Source organism: Strix aluco, chromosome 4 (assembly GCF_031877795.1).
Source record: "Strix aluco isolate bStrAlu1 chromosome 4, bStrAlu1.hap1, whole genome shotgun sequence".
NCBI lineage: Eukaryota > Metazoa > Chordata > Aves > Strigiformes > Strigidae > Strix > Strix aluco.
Window position 1 is genome coordinate 108,854,725 of NC_133934.1, and position 25,162 is coordinate 108,879,886.

General features: G+C 35.3%; 1 protein-coding gene across 1 annotated transcript in view; it reads right to left on the minus strand.

Moving 5' to 3' along the window:
- Nucleotides 1–25,162, minus strand: part of CEP128 (centrosomal protein 128) — a 143,048-nt gene that overhangs the window by 96,437 nt on the left and 21,449 nt on the right. The window contains exons 9-12 of the mRNA XM_074824860.1: nucleotides 15,031–15,117; nucleotides 13,489–13,563; nucleotides 12,155–12,287; nucleotides 10,197–10,357 (exon numbers count right to left, since the gene is read on the minus strand). Of these exons, the coding sequence (XP_074680961.1) occupies nucleotides 10,197–10,357; nucleotides 12,155–12,287; nucleotides 13,489–13,563; nucleotides 15,031–15,117 (456 nt within the window). The remainder of the gene's footprint in view (nucleotides 1–10,196; nucleotides 10,358–12,154; nucleotides 12,288–13,488; nucleotides 13,564–15,030; nucleotides 15,118–25,162) is intronic.

Sequence of the window (25,162 nt, forward strand, 5' to 3'; positions counted from 1 at the left end):
TGTATTTCAGGCCTATTTAAGACTGATTTCATACCATTCAGTATTTTTATTAATAACTATTTTAATAGGCTTGCTCTATAGTCAAAGATATTATCAGGCTTCAAGGGATGGAAATACTTTCGAGAAGAGGATTAGATTTCAGAACAACTGAAACAAATTGGAGGTGTAGTCTGAAATAAACAGGGTGCCATTCAGAAGGGACAAGAGAAAAATACTTTGCCTATGAAAGAATAAGTGACTTTACAGATGCACATAAAATGACTGTTTAGACAAAGGTCCTTCCACAAGGTTGCAGGGGGGTGGGAGTGGGGGGTGTAGCTTGGGTTTATTGTTTGCGTTTTTCTTTGTGGGTTTGTTGGGTTTTTTTTTTTCCCCCTCCAAACCTGACCATTACCTCCTGGGAGTCAATAGATTGTACCAGACTTTTCAGGATAGCAATTGTTGTCCTGGAAAGACAACTGCACGTGCACTCTTGCATGTAGTAAGGAACTGAGGAAAGTAATGTCTCAAACATTCATCGACACAGAAAACCCCAAGGACAAGCTGTGGCCTTTGTGATTAGTCTAAAGACCACCACCCAAGGAAGCGCTGATACCGGATGATGCCCATCCCCACTCCCTTATGGTTGTATTGTCAAACTCCTTAGATAAGCCTCAAAGGGGGGAAAACTTGGACTGAGTGAAACCAAATGTCTCTCATCAAGCACAAGGACCACTAATCTCTGACTCCATTGTGTAGCCTGACACCATGAAGGCCTTGCTAATGACTTCAGGACTTTGCCATTGAAGAGGTGATAAGGCCTGATAAAAGGTGAGCATTTCTGGGATGATTGCTCAAGAAGCAGGAAGTCAACAAAAATCTGTGGGAACTGGGGTAGAAGTGAAAGGCAGCAGGGTGAGCATAACTACCGACTCAACTGGACAAGGGGGTTGGTGCACCCCATTCCCCCTCAATGCATCCGCAGAACCCATACACCACCTCTTTCCTCATCTGTCAAGGAAAATCTACCTCTCTGTCTACTATGCTAATCAGCTGATGAGATGAACTTAAAAGGTGACTTTGCTGTGTGTGCACCCACCACCCAAGACTACCAGATCTGAGACAACACTGGATCCAGGGCTGGTGACCATATTTCTTTGACTCTCTTTCTCTTCTTTTTTTTTCTTTCCTTTCCTTTCTTTCTTATAGATTTATAAGAGACCACATTGCTTATTACCCTTTTCCAGGTTTAAGCTGTTTCTACCTCAAGTAAAACATTTTAACCGGTCGTTTGGTGTCATTTCGATGTCTCTGGGAAAATTTCTACTCTGTTCATTCTAAACTTATAATTAGAACAATGACAGGGTAAGTCACTGATTTAAAAGGGTTGTGATCAAAAGAAGGAACCAGGAGATAAGGGAGTAAGTTACTCCAACTTTGTATAAACAATGCATGTCTGGTGAACCTTAAAAAGACTGATAGGAGTCATTCTGCCCCAGGAGGCACCACAAGATGGATGGCTGTCTGAGAAGAAAATCGACAGTATCTGGGGAAAAGATAAGGGCACAAAGGGGTGGGGAGACCACAACCACCAACTCAATTTAAGATCAAGAAGATGTGTCCCTCCTCCTTGAGTTTGCGCAGATTAATTAAAAGACACTGCAACTTTAAATTGAGACAAGGCATGTTGTTAACTAATGAAGGGCAAAGTGTTAAGAAACTAACCAATGGTCATTACAGTAAATGTCTATTTGTGTAGTCTGAAGTGTATAAATACATTGAAGTTCTTTTCTGCAGTGTGCCAGCTTTGTGGAATTATCACCTAGCACCCCACTCTGTGCAGACATGGAATAAATAAGTACCTCTGCTCTGTGTGTATACTGGTGTATTGCACAACAGGTAAATGACTCCACTTGAGGGACAACAGTTTCACCTTAATTTAACCCAAGGCAATCACAGAATCTTTACGACTCTGGGCTCCCAAGTCCAGGTTGTAACACATGTGACAGATCATGGTACTGACAGAAAATACAGACAGGAACGGACTGATGCTACAGACAAGAACAATCAGTCCAGATTGCTACTTGTACCCATGACGCAAAACAGGAGTAGGGTTATCCACTGGACAATCAGTTGCTCACCTGTAGGATGAATATTCCTGCTCTAGGCACAACTGAGATATAGATAATAAAACAAAAGGTAAACACATTATGGAATAGTCAGGAGTATATCTTACACAGGTGGCAAAAAGAACACAGGAAAGTCTTTCTAGATTTACAGTTCTATACATTAGAAAAAACCCACATATATTCTGCTTCACTGTTATTTAAACATGCATTTTCAAGCTCATCCGGTAAAACAACCAGGACTAACCTTGTAAAAAGTTTTATTCATAAGACAAAACCAACCAAAAAACCTCACAAGCTGCAACTAGCAACATTTTATCAAAATTAGCTTAAATTCAAATGAAAACAGATTATATTACTTCTTTAAAGGTAAAGATTTAAATTCTGAATGTAACAGAAGTCAAAAATAGCCTGATAAAATACAGTGAGATGTTACATTTACCCTTCCACAGATTTTCTAAAATGGGTTATCATTTCTTCAGAGTCATGATTATACATGCTATTATGACTTCCCATTTCATGTCTTTATGGAGACACCATAGAGGATGTCAGTCTAAACTGATGTACTATTCAACTCTGCATCATTTAAAAAAAATGTATAATTCCCCCAGAGAACACACTTCATTAACACAATTCCCACAGATGTTTTAATGAAACAGGAGTCTAAGCTTAAACACAGAAAACAATGTTCAAGTAATTGTAAACATTAATTTCACTTTGTAAAAGCAAATCTTAATCTCCAATTTACTGGTTTACAGTAAAATGAAAAAAATGAATATTTTAGACGTTCATCTTGAAGCATAACTAATTTATCAACACAAGCTATTAGCATGAGAAGGAAAAATGAACTCTGACATGGATGTACCAATATAAATGTGAATTTTTGTTTTATTTTTACAATTTGTGAAAATCGGAGATCTTTGCAAATAACTTGCACTTTGCTTAGAAAAGTTAAGCAAGCACAGACCCAAAACAGTTGAAGTCAGCTGGAAAACAGCAGCTCAGCATATCAACATTTCATGCAGCTTTCCCTGTAAAGCAAGGGAATAGAGAAACAATGGATCTCCATACTCTCTGTTTTTATATCATTATAACAGGGGTCCCAAGTGTACTGACCTATACTTTTGAATTCCTATTTGACATAGGATAAACATATGTGTATCTGTGTGTTAACATGTATGCAGTTGTCAAAATTCTGTCTGATCTATAAGGGCTTCCTCTACAGGTATTTAAAACATTAAATAAGCAACTTCTCAGGTATGGGTTGTCATAAAAATAAAGAAATAAAAAAATCTGGTATGAAATCATATTTATCATCTACACACCTAGAGATAGGTTTCCCAGAAAGAAGAAAGTCTCTTTCTAGGTATGGCATATACATTCACGGGGGGGGGAACAGACATACACAAGCACTATTTGCTAGACATTTTTTTGCTTCAGTATCATTAAGACCACACCTCAAACCTCCCTGTTCATGTACAAAGCTTAAGTATCTATAAAAAGCCAAAGATTATGGTCTTGCCTTTTGGTTCCTTGGAAAATCCCAACATACAATCCTAATTTCTAGGCATTCTGTGAAAAAAGGAGGCTGGCTGGTTGTTTACAATTTTTAAAATAACATTTCTAACAGAACAGTTACAGGCAAGTAATCTCTTTGCCATTTGCCATTACTTGCCTGCACACATGCCAACACTGTGGTTGATTTGAAGCAACCCTTTATAACAATGAACATCTAGAGGTCATCAGAACCATCTTAAAGGACAGTTTTCATTTAATGATTGGAAATAACAATCAGCAGGGTCAATAGACCATACTTTGCTAAATATGATACTGTCTTCAGACAAACACTGCTCAGAAAATGACTGATTACTAGTTTTTGTGGAACTGTTCTGTTAGCAGATAGTAAATAGTTAATACAACACATAAATCTCCATTAAGCGAGTTACACTACTATATATTTTTAATGCCTAATTTTGATCTTATGAGAATTAAGACTGTTTTGATAGTAAGAAATAATTATACAAATATACTGATGTCCTTGGAAGAACATTGTATTTGGCAGTGGTAGTCTGTGAAAGTATGACCCTGTGGTTTCATTTCATAATGATGATCTTATAAACTTGAGCTTTGATTTTTCTTTCTAAACAATTTTTACAACTAAAAATAATTGATAATTAAGCTAGATTCACAACACCACATTTTTCAGTTTGAGCATATTTTCAAAAAACATTAGATTTAATATATAAAATTTTCATAAATACCATGTGCCTATTGTTCATAAGTTTGTCAAGACCTCCAGTCTTGAAAGCCACTTATTTTCTCTTAAAATAACAAAGTATCTTTCATAGAATGTTTATACCTGCATCCTACTATGAATGCACATATGGTCAGTCTTGAATATTAAAAAAATGACACCTGGAGTAAGTAGGTTCCCCTGTTTCCCCATCATACTTTATATCATTTGTATACAGACATTTGTAGGAGTCTCAACCCTCAGTTTTCCTTCAGCCTTTTAGTCCTCGTTTTCATCTCAGCCACAGAATCTCAGTTGTAAAGGGCATTAAATACACATGCAGACAATACATCACAAAATGTTATCATTAATGTAAGGCACATAGCTTGACTGTTTTCCTTTGCAAAGCTGTTTGTATGCACTGCAGCCATGGCCAGAACAGTACTGAAAAAGAGTTCAGCACAGGCTGAAACTCAAATAAGGGTTGGGTCAGACACTGAGAGGATCTATTCTGGTATTATAATCAAGTGTTGTACCACAGGGTTTTCATGATTTTTTTTTTTTTGGTTGGTTGGTTGGTTTGTTTGGGAGGTTAGTTGGGTTTTCTTCATTAGCACTGAGGGTGAAATACTGTGCTACCTGTGAGAATGAAGTTGCCCTTCATTAGAATGTCATAACGAACAGAAGAAAAAGAAAATGTCACTAAAAGAAAAATAAATGAAAAACCTAACACAACACATGTAAGGTTGCTCTCGGTCTCCAGAGTTGTGGAATTTGAAAGAACTTGTCAAAGAGAAACATCAGTCCTTACCACAGACTACACCTTAATCCAGCTCCTGGGTCTGTTTAGATTTACAGTGCCCCGAGCCCTGCTAGCGCTAGAGAAGTTGGAATTATCACAGATCTCAGTCTCCATCTTTGTTTTGGGAACATGTTTAAACTTAGTGCTTAAATTTGCCAGCAGGCCCATGTCCAGTGGAATGTGTCTGAAGATATCCTCTTCAGTTCTGTAATACTGAAGCCTGGACAATGAGCTCGATGTCACAACCATGTTGGTGCACATATTGACTGGGGTTCCACCAGATACGGCTGTCTCCTGAGCCTTGCAGGTTGCCCTTTTACTATGGCAGAATTTGGCAGAGTGATTCTTATTTTAGACCTTGCAGAATATACCCTAATTTTCACATTCCTGTCTTGAAATTATCTTTCTAGGTAATTCAAAATGTAAATATTTTAAGGATTTCTATGAGACAGGAATATAGAGATGTGAAATTTAGAGATTTTTAGAGATGTGAGGCTTTTTTGTTGTTTTGTTTGTAGGTTTTTTTTCCTAAATATTCATCCAATTTTCTCCTTCTCAGCTGAGACTGTAGTAAACAAGAGTGAGATAATCTAAGAGAAAGGACAAGCAATGCCAGGAGACTGCACTTGGGGGGGGGGGGGCGGGGGGGAGAGCGGGAAATCACATACCTGGGACATCTGAGTCTCTCTTCCAAATAGCAAATTACTAAGTACTTGTGATTACAAGAAAATTTCTATGCAGATCAGAAATGGTGCCTTCATAGATTAAGACTCCAGATTCCAAGGAGCATCTAGTGCCTTTGGTGACTGAAGGCCAGTCACCCAGAGAACTCAGTGAGCTGCTCTGGATGCAATAGAAGCATGATGATATTCTGTGACATACAACAGTATGGAGGTTCTCCTTACAGAAGCAACCCAGGATATTCAGAACAGTTCACTGTTAAAAATATGTTGTATATATATGTACAGCAATTGTTAGGATGTTTTGCACTGCTGTTACTATAGAAAATCTTGATTGTGGTACGTTGTCTCTTCTCAGTCTTTACATAAGACAATTCTAGGTCTCAATTTTTCCTAAACTGATTTTATTGAGCATTTTCATAGTTCCACTGCTAACAGAACCAAGGGAAAGGTATCGGAATACTCATGTTGACTCATTCACCACCAACATAACATCAAATACTCTCCTCCTGGCTTTAATATCTGATGATTTTTATAGAAGATAATTATGTTTGCAGAACACTTAAAAATGTCATTTAGTTACTAAATCCTGGTGTACAGCATATTAATGCTCTAGAGATCTGAAAGCAAGTATTATTTTCAAAACTGATTAAAGTTTGTATCAACACTCAGACTGCAACACCACCACAGACATTTCAATTGACAGACTCTGCCTAGAGGTGACACAGAACAGAGGTGATTAACAAACTCAAAACCAGATGCAACATTTGCCCCAAGTAAAAACAGTTGTGCATCTAGTTTTCTACATATCCAAAATCCCAATATGTAATCTAGCTTTCAACTTTCATAAAAAAATGGAGGCAGAGAAGGAGGCCAACAGTTTCCAGTTAGAGCCCAGTTATTTATCTGAAGTGTAAACTAATCACCACAAGCACTAAACACACGAGTGCCACGTAGTTCTAGTAACTCACGTAGTTTGGACTTCTAGTCCCTAGCTTGACTACACATATCATACTTTTGACCTGCATTTTCAACACCTAATTTAAAAATAAAATCACCACAAACTGTAAGCAAATTTATTCTAGGTATAGAAAACACAGTGTTTCAGTGCAACATTCTTTAAAACTTTTCTGAACATTTAAAATGCAAGTGAGGATCACTCATGTACTACAATTTACAGAACTAGTGTCTTATATCAGTTATGTGCAAACATTCTATACTGATAAGAATACAGAAAGCCACATTTCACCCCACCACACTAATTATATTAGCCACCTAAAGTGTATCTATATGTATTTTTCTCCTTCCTCTCTTTCTTCTGCACTGTGTCTCAGCAGCACAGTCACCAGATTCTAATACTGCTTGTCATTGATAATGTTTTCAACAATGCTATCCAAATTATGCACCTAATTATTTCTCTTATTAATTTTTCCTGAATGCAGACCTCAAATTTATTCATCACAATCTGATCTGCATCTCTTGCCAAAAATCTGGAATGCTTAGATTTTTCATGCAAGCATAAATTCTGTGAATTGAATAATCGAAGATGCAGTCAATCAGTCAAGAAGTATATTCATTCAGTATAAGGTATATTGCACAAAATCAATTTCGTAAAGTGACGCCTCCTCCATATTTTTCCAAAGCTTGAACTGCTACTCGTTCTGACAAGTAATGTTTTATGTAAATATAAGATACAGCAAAACACCTTTTTCTTCCCAGGTTGATATGTGATTTTAGATAGAAGCTTTATCAAAGTGAATAGCATCTGTACATTTTAAATCTATCTGTACCACTATTTCAGCATTTGAACTCTACTGACATGATGATAGGCTGGTCTGCAAAGGTATTGCTTTCTCTTATTTTGTAAGAGGATCTCTTTAAATTTAGAAAAGTGTTACTTATTGATTTTCAGATATCTTAATTGGCTCATATAATGAAAATAATTGACTAACAGTTTCATCTCTAGAGGATGAAAAACCCATAAAATTAATTTTAATGAGGATAAGACTGAAAAACTTATATTACTGAAGAATTCTAATCTTAAATAAACAAATCAGTAACTTTCCCTCAGAAAATCTGAAATATTCTAGCAAACTGATTGTCTGCTGGTACATGCTACTGGACAGCACTGTAAGACTACTTTGACGTAATTAGAATGAGAAGTAATTAGTAAATCAAACAATTTCACAAGCATGAGTCTAAAAATGCTTATGGAGAAACTAGGGTACTGCATCTTTATGATTTGTGTACTTTGTTTATTTCTTAGCCACAATTCTCAGGTCATAATAGTCAGCCATAACAGCCCCATATCTATATAGTTCCATGCAGAAAAAGATATTTAAAGATAGTTGTATACATTTCAAGATCTTACAGAAGCATCCCAAGGTAAAGTACAGCAACTGAAATACAAATTTTCTCTATTAAATTTAAAAATTAATTTAAGGTTGAACTCAAATCTAAACATGAGTTTAAGAATGTGATCATAATCTTTTTCATCCTCTCCAATTTACATCATATTGTGAGTTTACTGCAACTGTCAGGGACTACATGTTCACCACACACAACTCAAATTGTTGAAAACAATGACATTTAAATAAATCAAAAGGAATTTCTAATATCACATGTACGCCAGAGGCATGTGCAGTTACATCCTCCCCCCTAACCAAAGATAAATTACACTCAAGTCAAACATGACTGGTCACTTCCAACTGAGAATCAGACTATCTGGTAGGAGCAGCTGTCAGAACAGGCTTGACAAAATGCTTTGTTAGTACATAAGTTTAGAAATTCACATCCTTGCATTCCTTGATGTCTCATTAAAAGAAAAACACAGTAGCTATTTTCCTGTTACTGCCTCTGTAGGAGAATGGCAGTGGGAAGCAGATAAGAAGTACAAAGTATTTTCTGTTCAGATAATCAGGGAAGTCAAAGATTTCTAATTCAGAGCAATGACAATGACCCCGGCTGAGCACTCTTCCATCAGTATTTTCACAGAGCAGGAAATTAGTAGTAGAATCATCATTCTGACCCTCAAGAAAGCATGTTCTACAAGCAGAAGCTTAAAAAAAAAAAAATGGTTTTCTATGGGTTTTTATCCCATTAACTCCTGCCATCGAAGTAATTAGAATTTCTCAGGCCCCCCAAAACAAAAAATCCAGCATGTTTCACATTAGTCTGGAGTTGTATTGGCCAGCTAGAACACAAATGCTGATGGGCATCAGGAAATGAGTTCTGTTTGCCTTACTCTCTGTAGAAGCACGCTAGGTCTTTTCAAACCTGTTCAAATGACCAATTTTCATAAAGCATGTAGGAACTTATTTTGAGACTTTTTTTTTTTCCAAATGTAAGTTGATGTATTTGTTTGATTTAAATCAGCACAGAAGTTGACAAGGAAAAAGGGCAGCAGAAGTAAACTGAACAGTATAGTCCTGTAAATACATGAAAAGACCAAAAAAAATTCCTACTTTTGAATTTCCAAAGTGATACAAGACCATTTCAAAGAAAAGTACATTCATTAGAAAAATACATGTGAAATGCAAAACCCCTGGCTTACTGAAAACACCAATACAAGTAAAACAAGTGTTAAGTACTTGACTACTGAAATCCCACACAGGGTTTTGAAAATATCCTGATTTCTCCTGAAATTCATGAAAGACAGTAAAAACCAGTTACTGTTCAGGGATCTTACTAGCAATGACAAACCTAGACAAGATCCAAAAATACAGGAGTCTCCTGTCTTAAATAAAAAGACTACTGCCTCCTTAGATCTCATTTCATGTTCAAGGTAAAAGTCTTCTAATTAAAATTCCAGTGTCAGAGATTACTGTTATTCTTCTCAGAGAATCACTTTAAATAGTGTTTACTAGAAATAAGAATACTAATACTTATTAATATAATAATTATTATATTGCATCGAATTGCTGAAAAAAGAGCAGTTATGATCTATTTTTGTTACTCTACTGCACTGTCTCACAGAACAAGGTATCCCAGTTTGTTTAAGAGTTAAACTTTAGTTATGAAGCATGACGGAATGGGGAATAAGGAAGTAAATACTAATTTATAGAATCAATTCCAGAAACCATTATTAATGGTAACTGTTGATAAAATCAGATCACTTTTTCTCTGCACATGGGAAAGTAGTAATCCAAACCATGGGCAACAGTAGATATCTTTTTTGGTTTATTAAAAAGATGGGAGAGAAAAACCTCTGCAAACTCAAATCACCTTTCAAAGTTATTTATAGAATAAAGTAATAGCATGACAGTTAATCTTAGTTTTAAAGGTTACTCCTTAATCTGGCATATGACCTACCTTAAACATATGGGAAATTATTAAAAACAACACAAAACAAACAAAAACCAAAACCCCCGACTTACCTGTATGTGCATTACAAGCTGTGCTTTCTCCTTGTCCTTAGTCTCTATGCATCTCTTCAGTTCTTCTACCTCTGACATTACAGCATTATGACTCAGCTTTGCTTTAAGTTCCAAAATATGTTTCTCCAGTTCTTGCTTCTCTCTCTCATATCTTTCAGCTACTATGAAATAGTAAGAACAGAACAATAGGCCCAGTGGAAACACCAACTTGTGGTAATTATTTTATTCTTATTTCTCTTTCAGAAATTTTCTTCTCTACTTCAGACTATTCTACAACTATCGATTTTGATCAAAGTATCTGTGAAAAATGGCTATAGCTATAGCAATCTTTCACTGAATGAGACAGTATTTCTGTTTATCTAGTCATTTTACAGGGGTTTTCCCCTCTTTTTTTTGGTTGGGGTTTTTTTTTTTTTTTTGAGGAATCCAAAACCCAATAAAATAAAATAGGATGGATTAAACAATGAGGAAGTTCTGGTGTAAATGGAACTTGGCCACAAACTTCAAGGCCAAGATTTTATCCCACTAGAGTAATACCTCCTGATTTGGAAGTCACTATGAGAGTTTTATGTCTGAATCCTACAACTACAATAGAAGTTCTTGATGAGAGCAAACTGTAAATTTCCTCAGCCAGAAATTCAATGGTCTTTAGTCATAAACAACTACTAGAGGCAAAGAAAATCTCCATTTGTAATCTTCCCATGCATCTTTGAAGAAACAGAAAAAACACAATAAGGAGAAACACAACTGCATAAATTATATATGATATCTAATAATATACATGCTTATTATTATTACATATTATATATCATAATGTGATATATAATAATATTATATCATAATTAAATATTATCTATAATAGCTCCAGTACATTTTTTATTTTCTTCATATTTTTACAGCAATTTTGATTTATAATTATAAAACAAATGGAAAAATTAAAATATGCTTTCATTAACATGAAAGACATTGTTTCAAATAAATTCACTTTGAAGCAGATACATTAGCATGACTGGAGAAAAAACTATTAAAATTACTCTTTTGTGTTACATTTCTGAAGCTAAGACACATAAAAAATCTAGCCATTTTCCAGTGCTCTGTATGAGATTTGTAAAACAGGGAGTCAGAGTCCGATTTTAATAACCAAGATAATTCAGTAGCTGAAGTATGAAAATACAAAAATACGTTATTAACCAAACCAATTAAACATTCACGGAGACACTGGACTTGGAACCACTATTCCTCTATTATCTTGAGTAATACATTTCTGTGTTAATCAAAAAGGCATTAGAGAAAGTCTTTATCTTTCTCCTTATTACGTTTGAAAAGTTTAAATACAGATAGATAACTAACAACGTAGCAAAGACCTTGCTAAAGTGGTAATTTAATACGCAATTACATCTTGAAATTCTTTAAAGTATTTTTCTTCTAAATATCATTGTTACACCTCTAAAATTCTAATATGCTGCAAAAAGAAGCCCTGACTGCATCATACTGGAAAATTTTCTTAACCTCGCTGGAACTTATTGTTACTCCTTAGAAATTCTACCAGAAATTCATCAGTCTTATTAACCAGCTACGTAAATGACTTTTGCTATGATTTTCAACATGGCAGAATTTAAACTGCAAATGGAGCGAAGTGTAGTATTTCGGAAAAGTTATTATTTAAAAATATTTCAAATGTTTTTCTTCTGTAGAAACACTATCCACTTCGCTGAAATTGTCTCTAATAATCTTCAGTTGTTTTAACCATGCAAATGATGGTACTTTAAATTTTAACTCTCATTGTTATTTATTTTTTAATAAATGCCAGTACTTATTGTACTTATCAACTTAAAGCTGAGGAGTTAAATGGATGTTTTTGTTGAAACAGTAGAATAACTGGACCGAAACTCAAAGACAGAATTAATGTCCAGGCTAACTAATTTGCAGGCCTCTAGCGCAAAACATGAGAGTTGTACCTGTTCTAATTCTCCTGTCATCATCTTGTACATCCTGGTAGCTCTGGCGGTGCATAGCAACATGTGAAATTTGGTGTTGCAACTCTACACGGTCTTCTTCTGCTCTCAAAAGTTGAGAACGAAGATCCTCAACCTAAAATGCATGTACAAGTATCAAATGTTTAATGAAAGAGAATGAAACAGTAAATAGCATACTTTTATTAAATGCTACAAAAAAAGAAAAAAGACTATACACAAGTAATATTTATAAATAAATCTCAAGAGCACTGCAGATGGTAAACAGAAAGACAAATTACTTCCCAACTATAGGCCACAAAGTGATTATTCAAAATTAATGGAAACATTTGTTATGTTGACCACAGACAAGCATTAATTTCTCTAGACCAAACAAAATGCTACCATTTTATATGTTGCAATTGTCTTTTTGCATTGCTAGTGAAAACATCTAAACAAATTTAATAAGCAATATTTTATTTAAATTCTAGTCATTAAAAATACAATGTACTTATTCTTAAGAAACATAGGGGCTTTTTATGTTTTTCCTATCACATACAGTCTAGCACTTTCAAAGATGACATTATGTACAGGAAAATTAATATGACATGCTAAAATTGAACTGCATGAAAACAGCTCTAACTCCTATTACCACTATGTGATATAGCACTATATTTTATGCACAATGAGTTAAATTTGGAACAGTAATACAGACAACTCAAACTTCTACTAGATACAGAAGTCAAACAACTAATGCTAACAGGTAAGGTATGCCAATTGCCTCATCCCTATTTATTTCAATCTTTTTCCCCAGCTCCTCCGAAAGAAGGAATGATTAGAAATGTTTAGGAGAAAGGACACTTTTCTAAAGCTATAATCCTAGTTCCTGCAATTTCTAGATCTAATCATATGTGCATCAATAGGTATTGTTTAGAGCACACTTCAGACAGATTTTCAGGTGTTTTTTATATATTTTTATCACATGTTAATATACAATACAGCAAATACTATGTATAACAATAATTACTAATATAGAAGTTGTTCTAAAGCATACTGTGAAGGGCAGTTACAAATAATGTGTTTATGTTCTTAAAAAGTACCATAACTACTACCACTAGTATAATTATTATATATGAACATACATACATAGAAGTTTGGAAAGCAGAAGTATATCAAGGCTCGGTCCACATATTTTAGACTCTTAAACCAGTGTTTCCGTACCTCCTCCTTCCCTTCCCAAAACAGTGTTATCCAAGTATGAGATAGGAAGATTAAGCAAAAAGACTCAGACATAGCCTAATATGAAGACTTCAGGATTTATGCCACACCAAAGCAGTTACCTGATGCAAAAGAGCTTCTCTACTGCCTTCTGATTCATTCAACTTTTTCCGGGACTGCTCCAACTCCTGCTCAAGCTTTCGTTACCGAAGATGATGAAGGAAGAAAAGCAATGTATGCATCATAGTACAAAAGTGTATTTTAACTATTTAGTTCTGGCACAAGTTAATCAACATAAGCATCTACTTAAAACAAGGTATAATATACACATTATTCTTATCTGTCCAAAATTCTAAAGCAAACTTTCATTTGCCCTAAATCCCTGCTATATTTGTTTAAATTACATAAAGAAAATTTAACTTACAGTCTACAAACTTTGTACAGTATTCCATATCACATGAAGATACAAAGTGATATACATAATCCAAAACAAAAAAGCACAAAAGCAAGTTTTTTCTAGGTTAAAAGGAAGATAAGACTGGATTTGAAACATACTTTTAAACTCAAATTAAAATTAACAATGACTTAACATCTGAAGTCACCTTTGTTCCATACTTCATTCATAAAAGTGTTAAAGATGACATGCATTGGTAGAACTGGTAATTGGCAAATTCTACATTTTTTCTATGTTGTTTGCGCAAGAAGATATATTTGAATTACTCTGGAAACAAGATGACTGAGAAATTTAAGTGCCCAGAATTTCATACAACTAGGATTTTTCCTAAAAATATAATATTAAGGGAATTTAAAAATGTTTAATCAGAAATAGTCAGCAAACCGATGACCATTCAGAAAAAAACAGAAAACAAAAGCTACAAAATATTTTCTGACCTCTGCCATAAATAGTTCAAAGATCACAAGGATCCACATGGAAATAAATATAGTTTTTGACAGCGGAAATTGTTATTGCAGAGATAATCTCAAAGAGGATGTTGAGAGACTGGCAAATGGGCAAAGTAAACAGGACCAGCATTAATGGAATGGAGAGAGTAACATAACATAAAACACTACATAAATGGTTTAGCATAAAGGTGTATAACTTTGAAAGTATTGCCAAAAAGGCTAAACTCAATATAAAAGGGAAAAAAAGCTAGAAAGTGTAATACAGCCCTAGCATCCTGCCGGAACAGAAATGTAAGAAATCTTGGTTTTTGTGAAAAGGAAGAGAGCAACATCACAACAGATATTTCAATAAGAGCAATGAATAATTACCATGGTGCAACAAAACTAGCACGTGTTAGTTGTAGGAATGAAGAAAAGCTGCGTCTTTGAGCTGCTGCAAATACGCAACAGCAGACTATGTATAGATTCAGAGAGAAATCGGAGAAAGAAATCAAGGATAATCCCCAAAGTTATAAGCTTGTCTGCCTGGCAGGATGGAAGAGTCATTAGAAGGAACACTACAACTAAAGAACTTTAAAGGAAAGGCAGAAGTTCAACACAGCTGTATTCACACTGTCTCTGATGCAGAAAAACCACTTGTGATAACAAGAGTAAAGAAAGCTTCATCCTGCTGGTTTCTCTGAAAAGGAAGCATATACTGTAATATACGACACCACACACTTATTTAAAACCAAACAAGAAAGAAGAAAATTAAGTCTTACTTGGTTCTTTTCACTTTGATATTTCACGAGTTTATTTTTCATGAGTTCTTCTGTTTCATCTGCTTTAGCATCTTGCTTCCTTAAAGCCTTTAGAGGGGAAAGACATATTGTGAACTTCATTATAAAAGTTACAGAAGTCTTCTTTGTATGTCTGTTAAAATGAAAGAATCTGCTGATATATTTAAGATGATCTAGACAAATGCTTTCTGTCTATGTCTAATATTCTCATGTGGAACCAATGTATATTGTTATGAAAAAATAAATATAAGTCCGCGCATACATAAACACACCCATGCACAGAACAGGGCCAAATACAGTCAAAACTAGCACTAACATCCTTCCGATGTATAGAGCTCCCGACACTCAAGGCTGACTCCAAACACTTTGAGATGAAGGACTGAGAAGCTCAAGAAATCCCCTACAGATAAACTGTGAACATATCAGATGAAAAGAATATATTCTCTAATATAAAATATGCATGATATGAAATACAGTGCACTGTAGTAAGGAAAACATTACCATAAGGTTGTGTTGGAAGCCAAAAAAGGGAAAAAGTTATTTTTATCTGAATCTGGACAGATGCTTAGAATCACAGTATTAAGACAGAATCAATTGAAATTTTCCTGATCAAAAGTTACTGACACTAATGTGCCCTGCTTTGAAAAAAAAAAAGAAATCCATATGGATTTAGATACTGAAGTATCTAAAAACACACATTTTCTAAAGCATTTTACAAAAATGAAATTGCCTTGAATATTAATTCCAAAAATCTTTTCCCTCTGCAACACCATTTGCAGAATATAGCCAATCACAGGCAAAGGAATGCATTAGACATCACAGACATTAATGACACATACAATTTGCAACATAACCAAACTTGGGTTGTGTATCTCAAACCATAACAATGACATTGGTTCATCTTAAATATCACTTAGAAACACCAGCTGAGAGAGATCACTAGCCATACTGATAGAATTTTTGGTTTTCATTTTGAGTAACTGTGTTAATAAATCTTGTTTCTTTGCTGCACAACATGACAAAGCGGTTTTCATACTAGCAACAAGCCAGTTAGAGACCTTAGCACACACCTTTCACCCAGTATCATGAAACATAAGTACATCTATTCCTTCCACCATTACTTGCTAAAACTACAACAGAACAGAAACACATAGCCTGTCCAGAAAGAAGTGTCTTTTTCCCAGTCTTTTCTTCCTGAGCAGCATTTTCATTTTGTATTTTAAAGGAGTATTTCCTTAAAAAAATATCCCTGAAATTTGCCCCTATAAATAGTGCAATTTCATTCAGTTTTTGAACATTTTTCCTTCACTGCATAATGGGGAATGATTTCACTGTATGAAAACAGAAGCAAGGTATTAATCAAGCTCAGTGAAGCCAGGCATTCAGCTTTACAAGTTTTGCTTCTAAAAGTAGCTTTGTGGAGAAAATAAATGGATTTATATACTTATCTCAGTCTTCTATTCTCAACGCAGGAAACATAATCATTTTGGTATAGCTTGGACTACTTTCCTGCTCGAACAGTTTACACTAAAAACTGAGATTGTAGAAGATATTTGTCATAACTATGCCACTGAAAATATTATGCTACCTAATGAATTACACTTTTAATCTTACTGATTCATATTCAGATACTGTAAGACCGTAACATATTTAAGATATTTCTCTAAGTATTCAGCACAGATTCAAATCCATTATTCCAGACAACTATAAAACTCACTGCACACAGACCTGACACACTCCCATTTTACTCAAAAATACTCTAGGGAGAACTCCCAAAAAGCTGTGTGAACAAAAATCAAAGATCATCACTTCAGCTAATGCCATTGCTGCACAAGTTGGGTTTTCTTTAATAACTAGAAGTACCAGTTTAGAACAGTCTACGAAGGCTATATAAGGTGTACTAACTGCAATTGAGCTGCATTTTTACTAGCAAAATTATAAGCTCTGTTATATACAGTCACCTCTATGCCAACCTTATATTTGGTACTAAATTAATAATTAATAGAGGACCAAAAATGCAAGTTTTCATGGGTAGATTTTGCTAGAGATGTCAGCATCATAAGGAAAATGTTAAAGCTAGGCTAGAATCAGAAATACTAGGAAAATTTTCAAATATTTCCCTTACTGAAAGCAAAAAGTATGTCTCTGCCTCGGTACTACATCCCTAATTCTCAGAAGAAACTACAGAAATTAATATGCCATTTCAACTTATCAGGATCACTGAATGATATTTGGGCTATTAAATACCAATAACTTCATATAAAAAGGCAGCCCTTACTATCACTAATACTACAGATAAGATGTTCGGATTTATTTTCCACATATTTTGAACATAGCCCATAACCATTTAATTTCTAAGAAAAAAACCAGTTCATATATATATATATATATCTGAGTTAAAATACTGCAAAAAGAATGCAATGTTATAATGAATTAATCATAGCTCATGAGCACTGCTTCAACTGAGAAACATGCATTTTTCCAGTAAGTGCTAGGTAGGCAATCAGTTAACCATTCAAAATGTCATTAAGTAACAGAAACATCTGGTCATCCACAGACAAACATCAGCTAGAATGTTAATTCTACATTCTCCCTCCTTCTTGTACTCCTTTTAAAATAATTCTTTCTCACTAGCTTATGCCACTCTTGGGTTTTTTTCCTCCACTAAAGGCTTCTCTAGGGAAAGGAAGGGTTAAAGGAAAATTTTAAAAAAAAGTAAAGATCTAACTGATTCTTTGATTACATTTGTTGTCTCCAAAGAAGGGGTTGGGGGAGTCAAATGTCAAAAATGGGAACTAGGAAAGGGATACTAAGGACAACAGTTCCAACACACGCTCCTCCCTCATGTCTCCCAAGCAGCAGGCAGACGCTGCCCAGGAGAGCTCTACCTGGCAATGCTGAAGCACCAAGGAACAGGAAAAGGCCTACAGTCATTAGGATTCCCCCACCAAGATCCTCCTCTTGAAAGTATTAATCTCCAGGTTGGCCAGGAGAAAGCTGACAAGGAGGCTGATGAGGCCTCGGAGGGGACAGGCATGGAGGAGGCCACAAGGAAACAGAGAACTTCCATGTAAAGAGGTGTTCACAGCACAGTTTTGGGGGGCACCAGCTAGATGTTACACTGCCTGCATAGGTGGTCAGAAACAGGCTCTGGTCCCTGACAGGTCAAACTTTTGATTTAACCCAGCAGAGCAATTCTTACAGGCCTTTTTAGAGTTCACTAGCATAAAACAATATTAGAATACTAATATACCTGGTATACCCCGGCTCAACATACCTCATCCATATACAGTGTACTGAACCTCAGAACTTCAAATAGCTAAAATAATTCACTCCCTGCTGGACAGACATTTTTTCTTATATATGGGGAAAACTATGCGGAGGCCTCTGTAACAACAGTTCTCAATCTTTCCAACTTACGAAAATCTTCCAATAGCAAATCATAACTTTTACTGCAATTTAAGCCTACTAACTTTTGTTAGGGTTTGGGTTCTGGTGTTTGTTAGGTTTTGGTTTTTTAAATAAAACCAGATTATTTGAAAGTAAGGCACAGACCACAAACTGAAATTTGCTCTTTCAAAGCAAGACTGATCAGTGAATTATATTCATACTAGCAGAAATACACAAGCAAACCAGCCCCATGCTCTATTTTAAAACAAGGCAGAAGTGTACCACATTCTAATCTGAATGAAAAGTCTTTCCCTAACTTGCTACATTAGCAGCTAGCATGGGCCCAAGTATGCTACCTAGACACATCAGCCAGGCATTTAAAGACAGACTGCCTAGCTATTTCAGTGACAGATATGTATGAGACTTGATCATGTTCCAACACAGAGTCAAACTACAATCAAAACAGAAACCATTAGCCACAGGTGGCATAGCACAGAGCCAAGGAGCAAGTATCAACGATGCATTAAACATCCAGATGGCTCAGAGCACAGATCAAGTTTATGTTTGTCTAAAAAGATCAGAGATAAAGACATGCAAAAAGAGAATTTTCAATAATGCTTTTGACCGTCAGTCTACCCCACTCTGTTGAAAGTCCACCAGCCTCTTGCACTTCACAGCATGTGCAGTGGAATGCAAATATTCTAAGTATCCAGTTGCACAAAGGAAAAAAATGCTTCCGGCCTACCCAAATTATTAGCTTAAGACAGAAATATAGTCATTGCCTTACCACAGTCAGTGGGTTCAAAGTGTTCTATAAAGATGATTCTGTTCACCTAAAGTGTGCAAAGCATTATCACATGGACTCATTTCAACAAAACCCAGGAAGCCAAGCACAGGAATTAGTAAAGCCATCCAATGCATATAAAAGCTGTTTAAAGCCCATTTAAGAATGATACTTGATCTTGTTTTAGAAAATGGATGCATAAATGCAAACAAACAGTACAAGGTGATGGTGTCTTCATGTTCGAAATAAAGTACTGAGGAATCTCAAAATAGTTTTAGTTTACACAACAAATGTATTTTGTTAAAGCAACCCATATATACATGTCAGTAGCACTGGCAAGATGAGCATATTTGTTCTGCTTTCTAATTAGAAACATGTTTGTATCAGGAATATACAAGAAAGTGAAGATGTAGGATTTACATTAATTTCTGTTTGCTAATTGCAGTTTTCTAATTTGCAGTAACTGCTGTTTAAACACACCAATACACACTGTTAAAAGATACATAAAAATATAAAGAAAATAATTTTTACCCACATACATGCAGCACATACAGACTATAGACTCAAAATAATAATGCAAACTTAGATGTTAAAGATGCAAAATTTTGTATGTCAAACTTTCTTCATGGTCAGTATACAACTACATATCATCTTGGTTAATAATCAGTCTATGATTATAATAATAGTGCAATACAAAGTTTAGACATCATACAAAAGACAGACAGAAATACAAGACAGGCAAGAGAGACTGAAACAAATGTATTGTCATGTTCAGTTAGACCCTGAAAATATAAAAGTTAATAATTGAGATTTAGGAAGATGATTCTCTTAAAATGGTAAAACACTGACAAGTAGTGGTCAGTTATGGGCATTGCACTTTCCTTAAAAGTATCTAGTAACATTTAAGCTTCACTAGATTTCTTAACTAAAAGCAACTGCTGATCAAATCCAAAAGTCAAATTTTATTTTGTTTGATTTGAAATGTATAACAGGCAAACTAATGAAAAAAGTGTCTCATTAAATAGCCACAAATGCTTTAAATAGCATTTCTTCGTAAATCAGTAGAGACACATTAAGTGACAGGATTTCAGAACTCAGTCGAAACCTTACCCTCCGTTCCAGTAACATTACTTGGGAAGCATCTTGGAGAAATATAAGAGGACAAACACTTCAGTAGAACATTACATACACACAATGATCACCACAAGACTGAGGCTACTGACAGAGCTAAGAGTCCATCTAACTCATAATTCAAATTACAAAGGACAAGAAACACAATAACAAAGTAAAAAGCTGCTCTTAAAAATTAGGTAGAAACATGCTTCATCCAAATAACAATTGCAGAAAAATACTTAGTTATTTACTTTATTCTCACTAGGGTATGCAAAAGTACACAAAGCAATTCAAGTACATTCTTTCTAACATACAACTTAAGTTACAGAGATACACACCATGCCCTAGGAACATTATACATTAAAAGACTACTTCTCAATACGTTCCTCAGTACATACTGTCCACACGCACTTCAAGCTCTCAGATGAAAAGCTTTCTCTCCTAATCAGTATCTGCAGGAGGCATTTCTACCCTTTCCTCTTGTTCAACATGTTGCATTTGTATAAATGGAGGACCATGTCCACAGTCCTCAAATCCCAGAATTATTAAAAGAAAAGGACAACAGAAGATGATGGGCAATGGAAGACAAAGGGCAACTAGGCAAATGGCTCTCACTCCTCAAAGAAATTCAGGTTAATGATAAGCAAGCAACATTTTGTTGTTAAGGGACTGCCCATATGCATATTTACATGGGTGAACCCAAGCACTCCCCTCTAAATGGAGTGGAGACCACAAAAATTACAAGACCATCACTGTTGAGGTTAGTAGTATTATTGCAGACAAGTGCCGTTAAAGAAAATTAGAAAAATCAAACCTCAATTGCTATCATCAGTTCCAAGCCTTCTCGCAGAAAAACCAGCACAGATATTTATTAGAGTTTACTGACTCAGGTTTACCCCTTAATGTGTTTCTGCTTCAGCAGTGGAGGACATCTCATTTACTGGAAAGCATCTTGTCTGCTTCTTCTGATACTCCTGATCCTTCAGGCCAAACGTAATCAATCCACCACAAGAAGAACAGCTGATTAAAAACCCAAGCTACAGAAAAAGGCAGCTAAACTCTCCCTATGTTGCTTGTGTTCATTAAGAGTATTTTCATCTACAATGTTCCCTAAGAATCTTTGAGTGACTACACACTTGTATGGATGTACTGAATGAAGAGATCCACCTTTTTCAATAGCCAGTCCAGCATCATTCTGTATATCCCATGAGAGATCAAAGGAGGGCACTGATGAAGCTCTTGCAGACTTGACAATAGCATCTGCAATAGCTGAGTATCATGCAGCATGAAAGAACATATTTCACAATAAGGAAGAAAACCAGCAATGTCATATATTGGGTTTAGGTTGCTGTTCTTAATATACAATATAGTCACACTTCAACTGTAAAACAGTCAAGAAATAAGTAAGCTTCCACACTGGAGTCTCTGAGAATCTCTGTTCTCAAAAATTCTCTCACTTATCAAGCAATCTTTGCGACAAATGCTACCATCAAGTGATGGGTGATCAGTAAGAAAAAAAGTTAGATGACATCAGATATTTTACACAAAATCCAATTATTCTTATCAGGAATTTTATTTCTTTTCTTTTTTTAAATAATTACCTTGTAGGTTTTGCTGAAATTGCCTACTTAAAATATAGGATATTTTTTAAAAAATCATAAAAAATGGTGTAAACTATTAAGTTTTTCTAACAACTTTGCTCAAAGACCTTTAAAGCCAGATTTAATTTTGTCTATAGTACAGAAAAAGAAAAAACACCTTGGCAAAATACATCAGTTACACTAACACAAGTAATGAACAAATCAACAAGAAGCCAACTACTACTCAGCTTGAAAATACATTGTTGAAATAACAACCTTTTTAAACTATTCATAAATTTCAAATACTTCATAGCCATAAATTACATTATTCACTCTATTTGGTTTGCCATACTAAATCCATTCATCTGTAACACCACATACAAAGAAGAAAATATGAAAAATCAAAAGTCAGGAGCTCAAAAACTTAAATCTGCCATACCCAATTCTCAGACTGTTTTGGTGTTGTCATTTTTTCCTGTTTGCTATCAATTTGAGATTAGATCCGTTCTAAACTTTTTGCCTCCTTAGATATTCTCATATTCCTATTTATTCTATAATTTATATTCCATAACAATGTAATTTTCCTCACAAAGCCTTCCCACACCGCAACCTCTCAGGATGATAGTGCACAAAGAGGCAGCGTGTACAGAATCCAGACTATTTTGTTCTCAAAAACAAGTGTTTTTCAAAAGGTAGGGCACAAGGTGATACACTTTGCCTGTGTGAGAGCTAAAGTGCTCAGCCAACTGTTCAAGAGATTTTGAACCATTCCTGATATATACAAACACCATCCAGAAGCAAGACCATTTTCTACCTAGAGAAGAAAAAAAATTAACATGAATGTTCAGTGGGGAAGGAAGGTGGGACAGCTGGATAGCAGCTTGTAATAAAGAATCTGAGATCTAAGGACCTTAGCAATATTAGTCTAAAAAGACATCTGGCATGTAGAAAGTTGCAACTCTGTCACAAAGATGTTCTCCAAGCTGTTAAGACAGCTATGAGAGAAGCAGAAGGAAGAGGACATACTGTTTGTTGCTACTGGGAGTGTAAGGGTGTTTCAAGGGCGATACTGTCTTCATATTCCTCTGTAATCAAAGAAAGATTGCCTAACACCTATTGAAAGAAGCTCCCTTCTACACTTGTCATCTGACACCATAAGGTTCTATTTTTCATGTTAAACATTAGAAGCTCCTGAAAAATCCATAATTCGTTGCAATAGTGGTAATCTATGTTTTATTAGAATTTCCAAATACAGTGACAAGAGTCCAGTCCAAGAAATCCAGAGTCATGACTGAGATCAGCCACCCAGAAGGATGATTTGGAGATATGAGCCACTGCTTGAGAGAGTCAAGATAATCACCAAGAATGCGATTCTCCTCTAAGCACCAGCAGCTATGAATGTATGGCGTGTAGAATAAGACTGTTCCAGTCAGGACTGGCTCTGAATCTCGGCTTGGGCAAATTCCTAATAGTAAAAATTTACTAAGCAGACTAACAGGTGTTCAGCTTTCCTGCAAACTAAGAATGAGGAGTTTTGAAGGTTTGAATAGTGGTGTCTAAAAATCCTTTAAATAGAAAGGGGGTCCTCAGGAAAATAATATACAAAAATATGCATGGAATAAAATAGAATTTGCAAGAGAAAGGATTAAAATGTCTTCATCTACAGCTGGACATCTTAGGGAAATGAAAGGTCAGGGATGTACTTAGTGTTTCATATTCATTTTGCAAGAAATTCAAGAGATGAGCTAGTAGAAAAAAAGGTATCCAGCTTGAGGGCTCATGATCACATAGCTAATCATATGAAAGTCTCTGAAATACATTTGAATTAATTCAGTTTAATTCAAGTTATCCTTCTAAGGAAACCATGGCAGTGTCAATGTATCTTTACAGATCCAAGTCATTATCCCTTTAAAAGGATAAAAAAAAAAAGATTGTTCCAATCTGCAGATAAGACTATCAAATGACACCAACTCATTTCATTAAGCATCCCTCTACTGGACTAATGGCACAACTGAAGAATCTAGAAATGGACGTAGGCATATTAAAGGGCAATGAAAACTGTAATAAAGCACTCTAGTTCTTTTCACCCACTCGGACATCAACAGGGGGGAAAGCGAAACACTAATTCTTTCTGAAATACTAGTGTTGTCCCACAAGTGGGGTCGTTTACCCAGCGTGCAATACACCAGTATACACACAGAGCAGAGGTACTTATTTGTTCCACGTCAGGACAGAGTGGGGTGCTAGGTGGTAATTCCACAAAGCTGGCACACTGCACAAAAGAACTTCAATGTATTTATACACTTCAGACTACACAAATAGACATTTACTGTAATGTTAGTTTCTTAACACTTTGCCCTTCATTGATTAACATGTCTTGATTTAGAAGTTACAGTGCCTTTTAATTCTTCTGCACAAACTGAAGGAGAGGGGGAGGGCACATCATCCTCACCTTAAAATGAGTCAGTGGTCGCAGCCTTCCCCCCATCACCCCACCGCCTTTATCTTTTCCCCATTTACTGCCGATTTTCTTCTCTATCAACTATCTTGTGGTGCCTCCTGGGGTAGGATGTTCCCCTCCTACCAATCTTTTTAGTATTAACCAGACGTGCATTGTTTATACAAAGTTGGAGTAACTGACTCCCTTATCTCCTGGTTCCTTCTTTTGATCACAACACTCAAATCAGTGACTTACCCTGTCGTTTCATTTACAAGTTTAGAATGAGCAGAGCAAAAAACTTCCTAGAGACACCACTACAGAAGCACTACAAGCATTTTGATAAACATTATTTTTTATCTGTATCAAAAAAGCATTTTCTTGAATATGACCTCTTTGAAGAGTCTCTAGCCTTACATGAAATACAAAGCGTCAATCGAAATTAAGGTTCCTCAATATCACTGCACAGTATAAAACAACTGCCTTCCAAAAAGCATGTATACTGTCACCAATATTAAAAGTGAAGAATAAGGAATTGCACATTTCTTCTCAACTATAGTACTCTATTGCATAGTTAGAAATAACACTGCAAATCATATCTTAAAGGGAGTGAAATAAAGTGTTACACTATGTTAAGACACAGATTTCCCAAATAGCAGTAAAATCAGAAACAGAGATGTATTTGTCATACATTTCTTATAACAAGCAGAAAAAAAGCTGCTAGCTGTCTCCAATTTTAATTCATAATATAAATATTTGTATTTGTCTCCTAAACAATATTTTATACTTCATCAGATACTGTTGAATGAA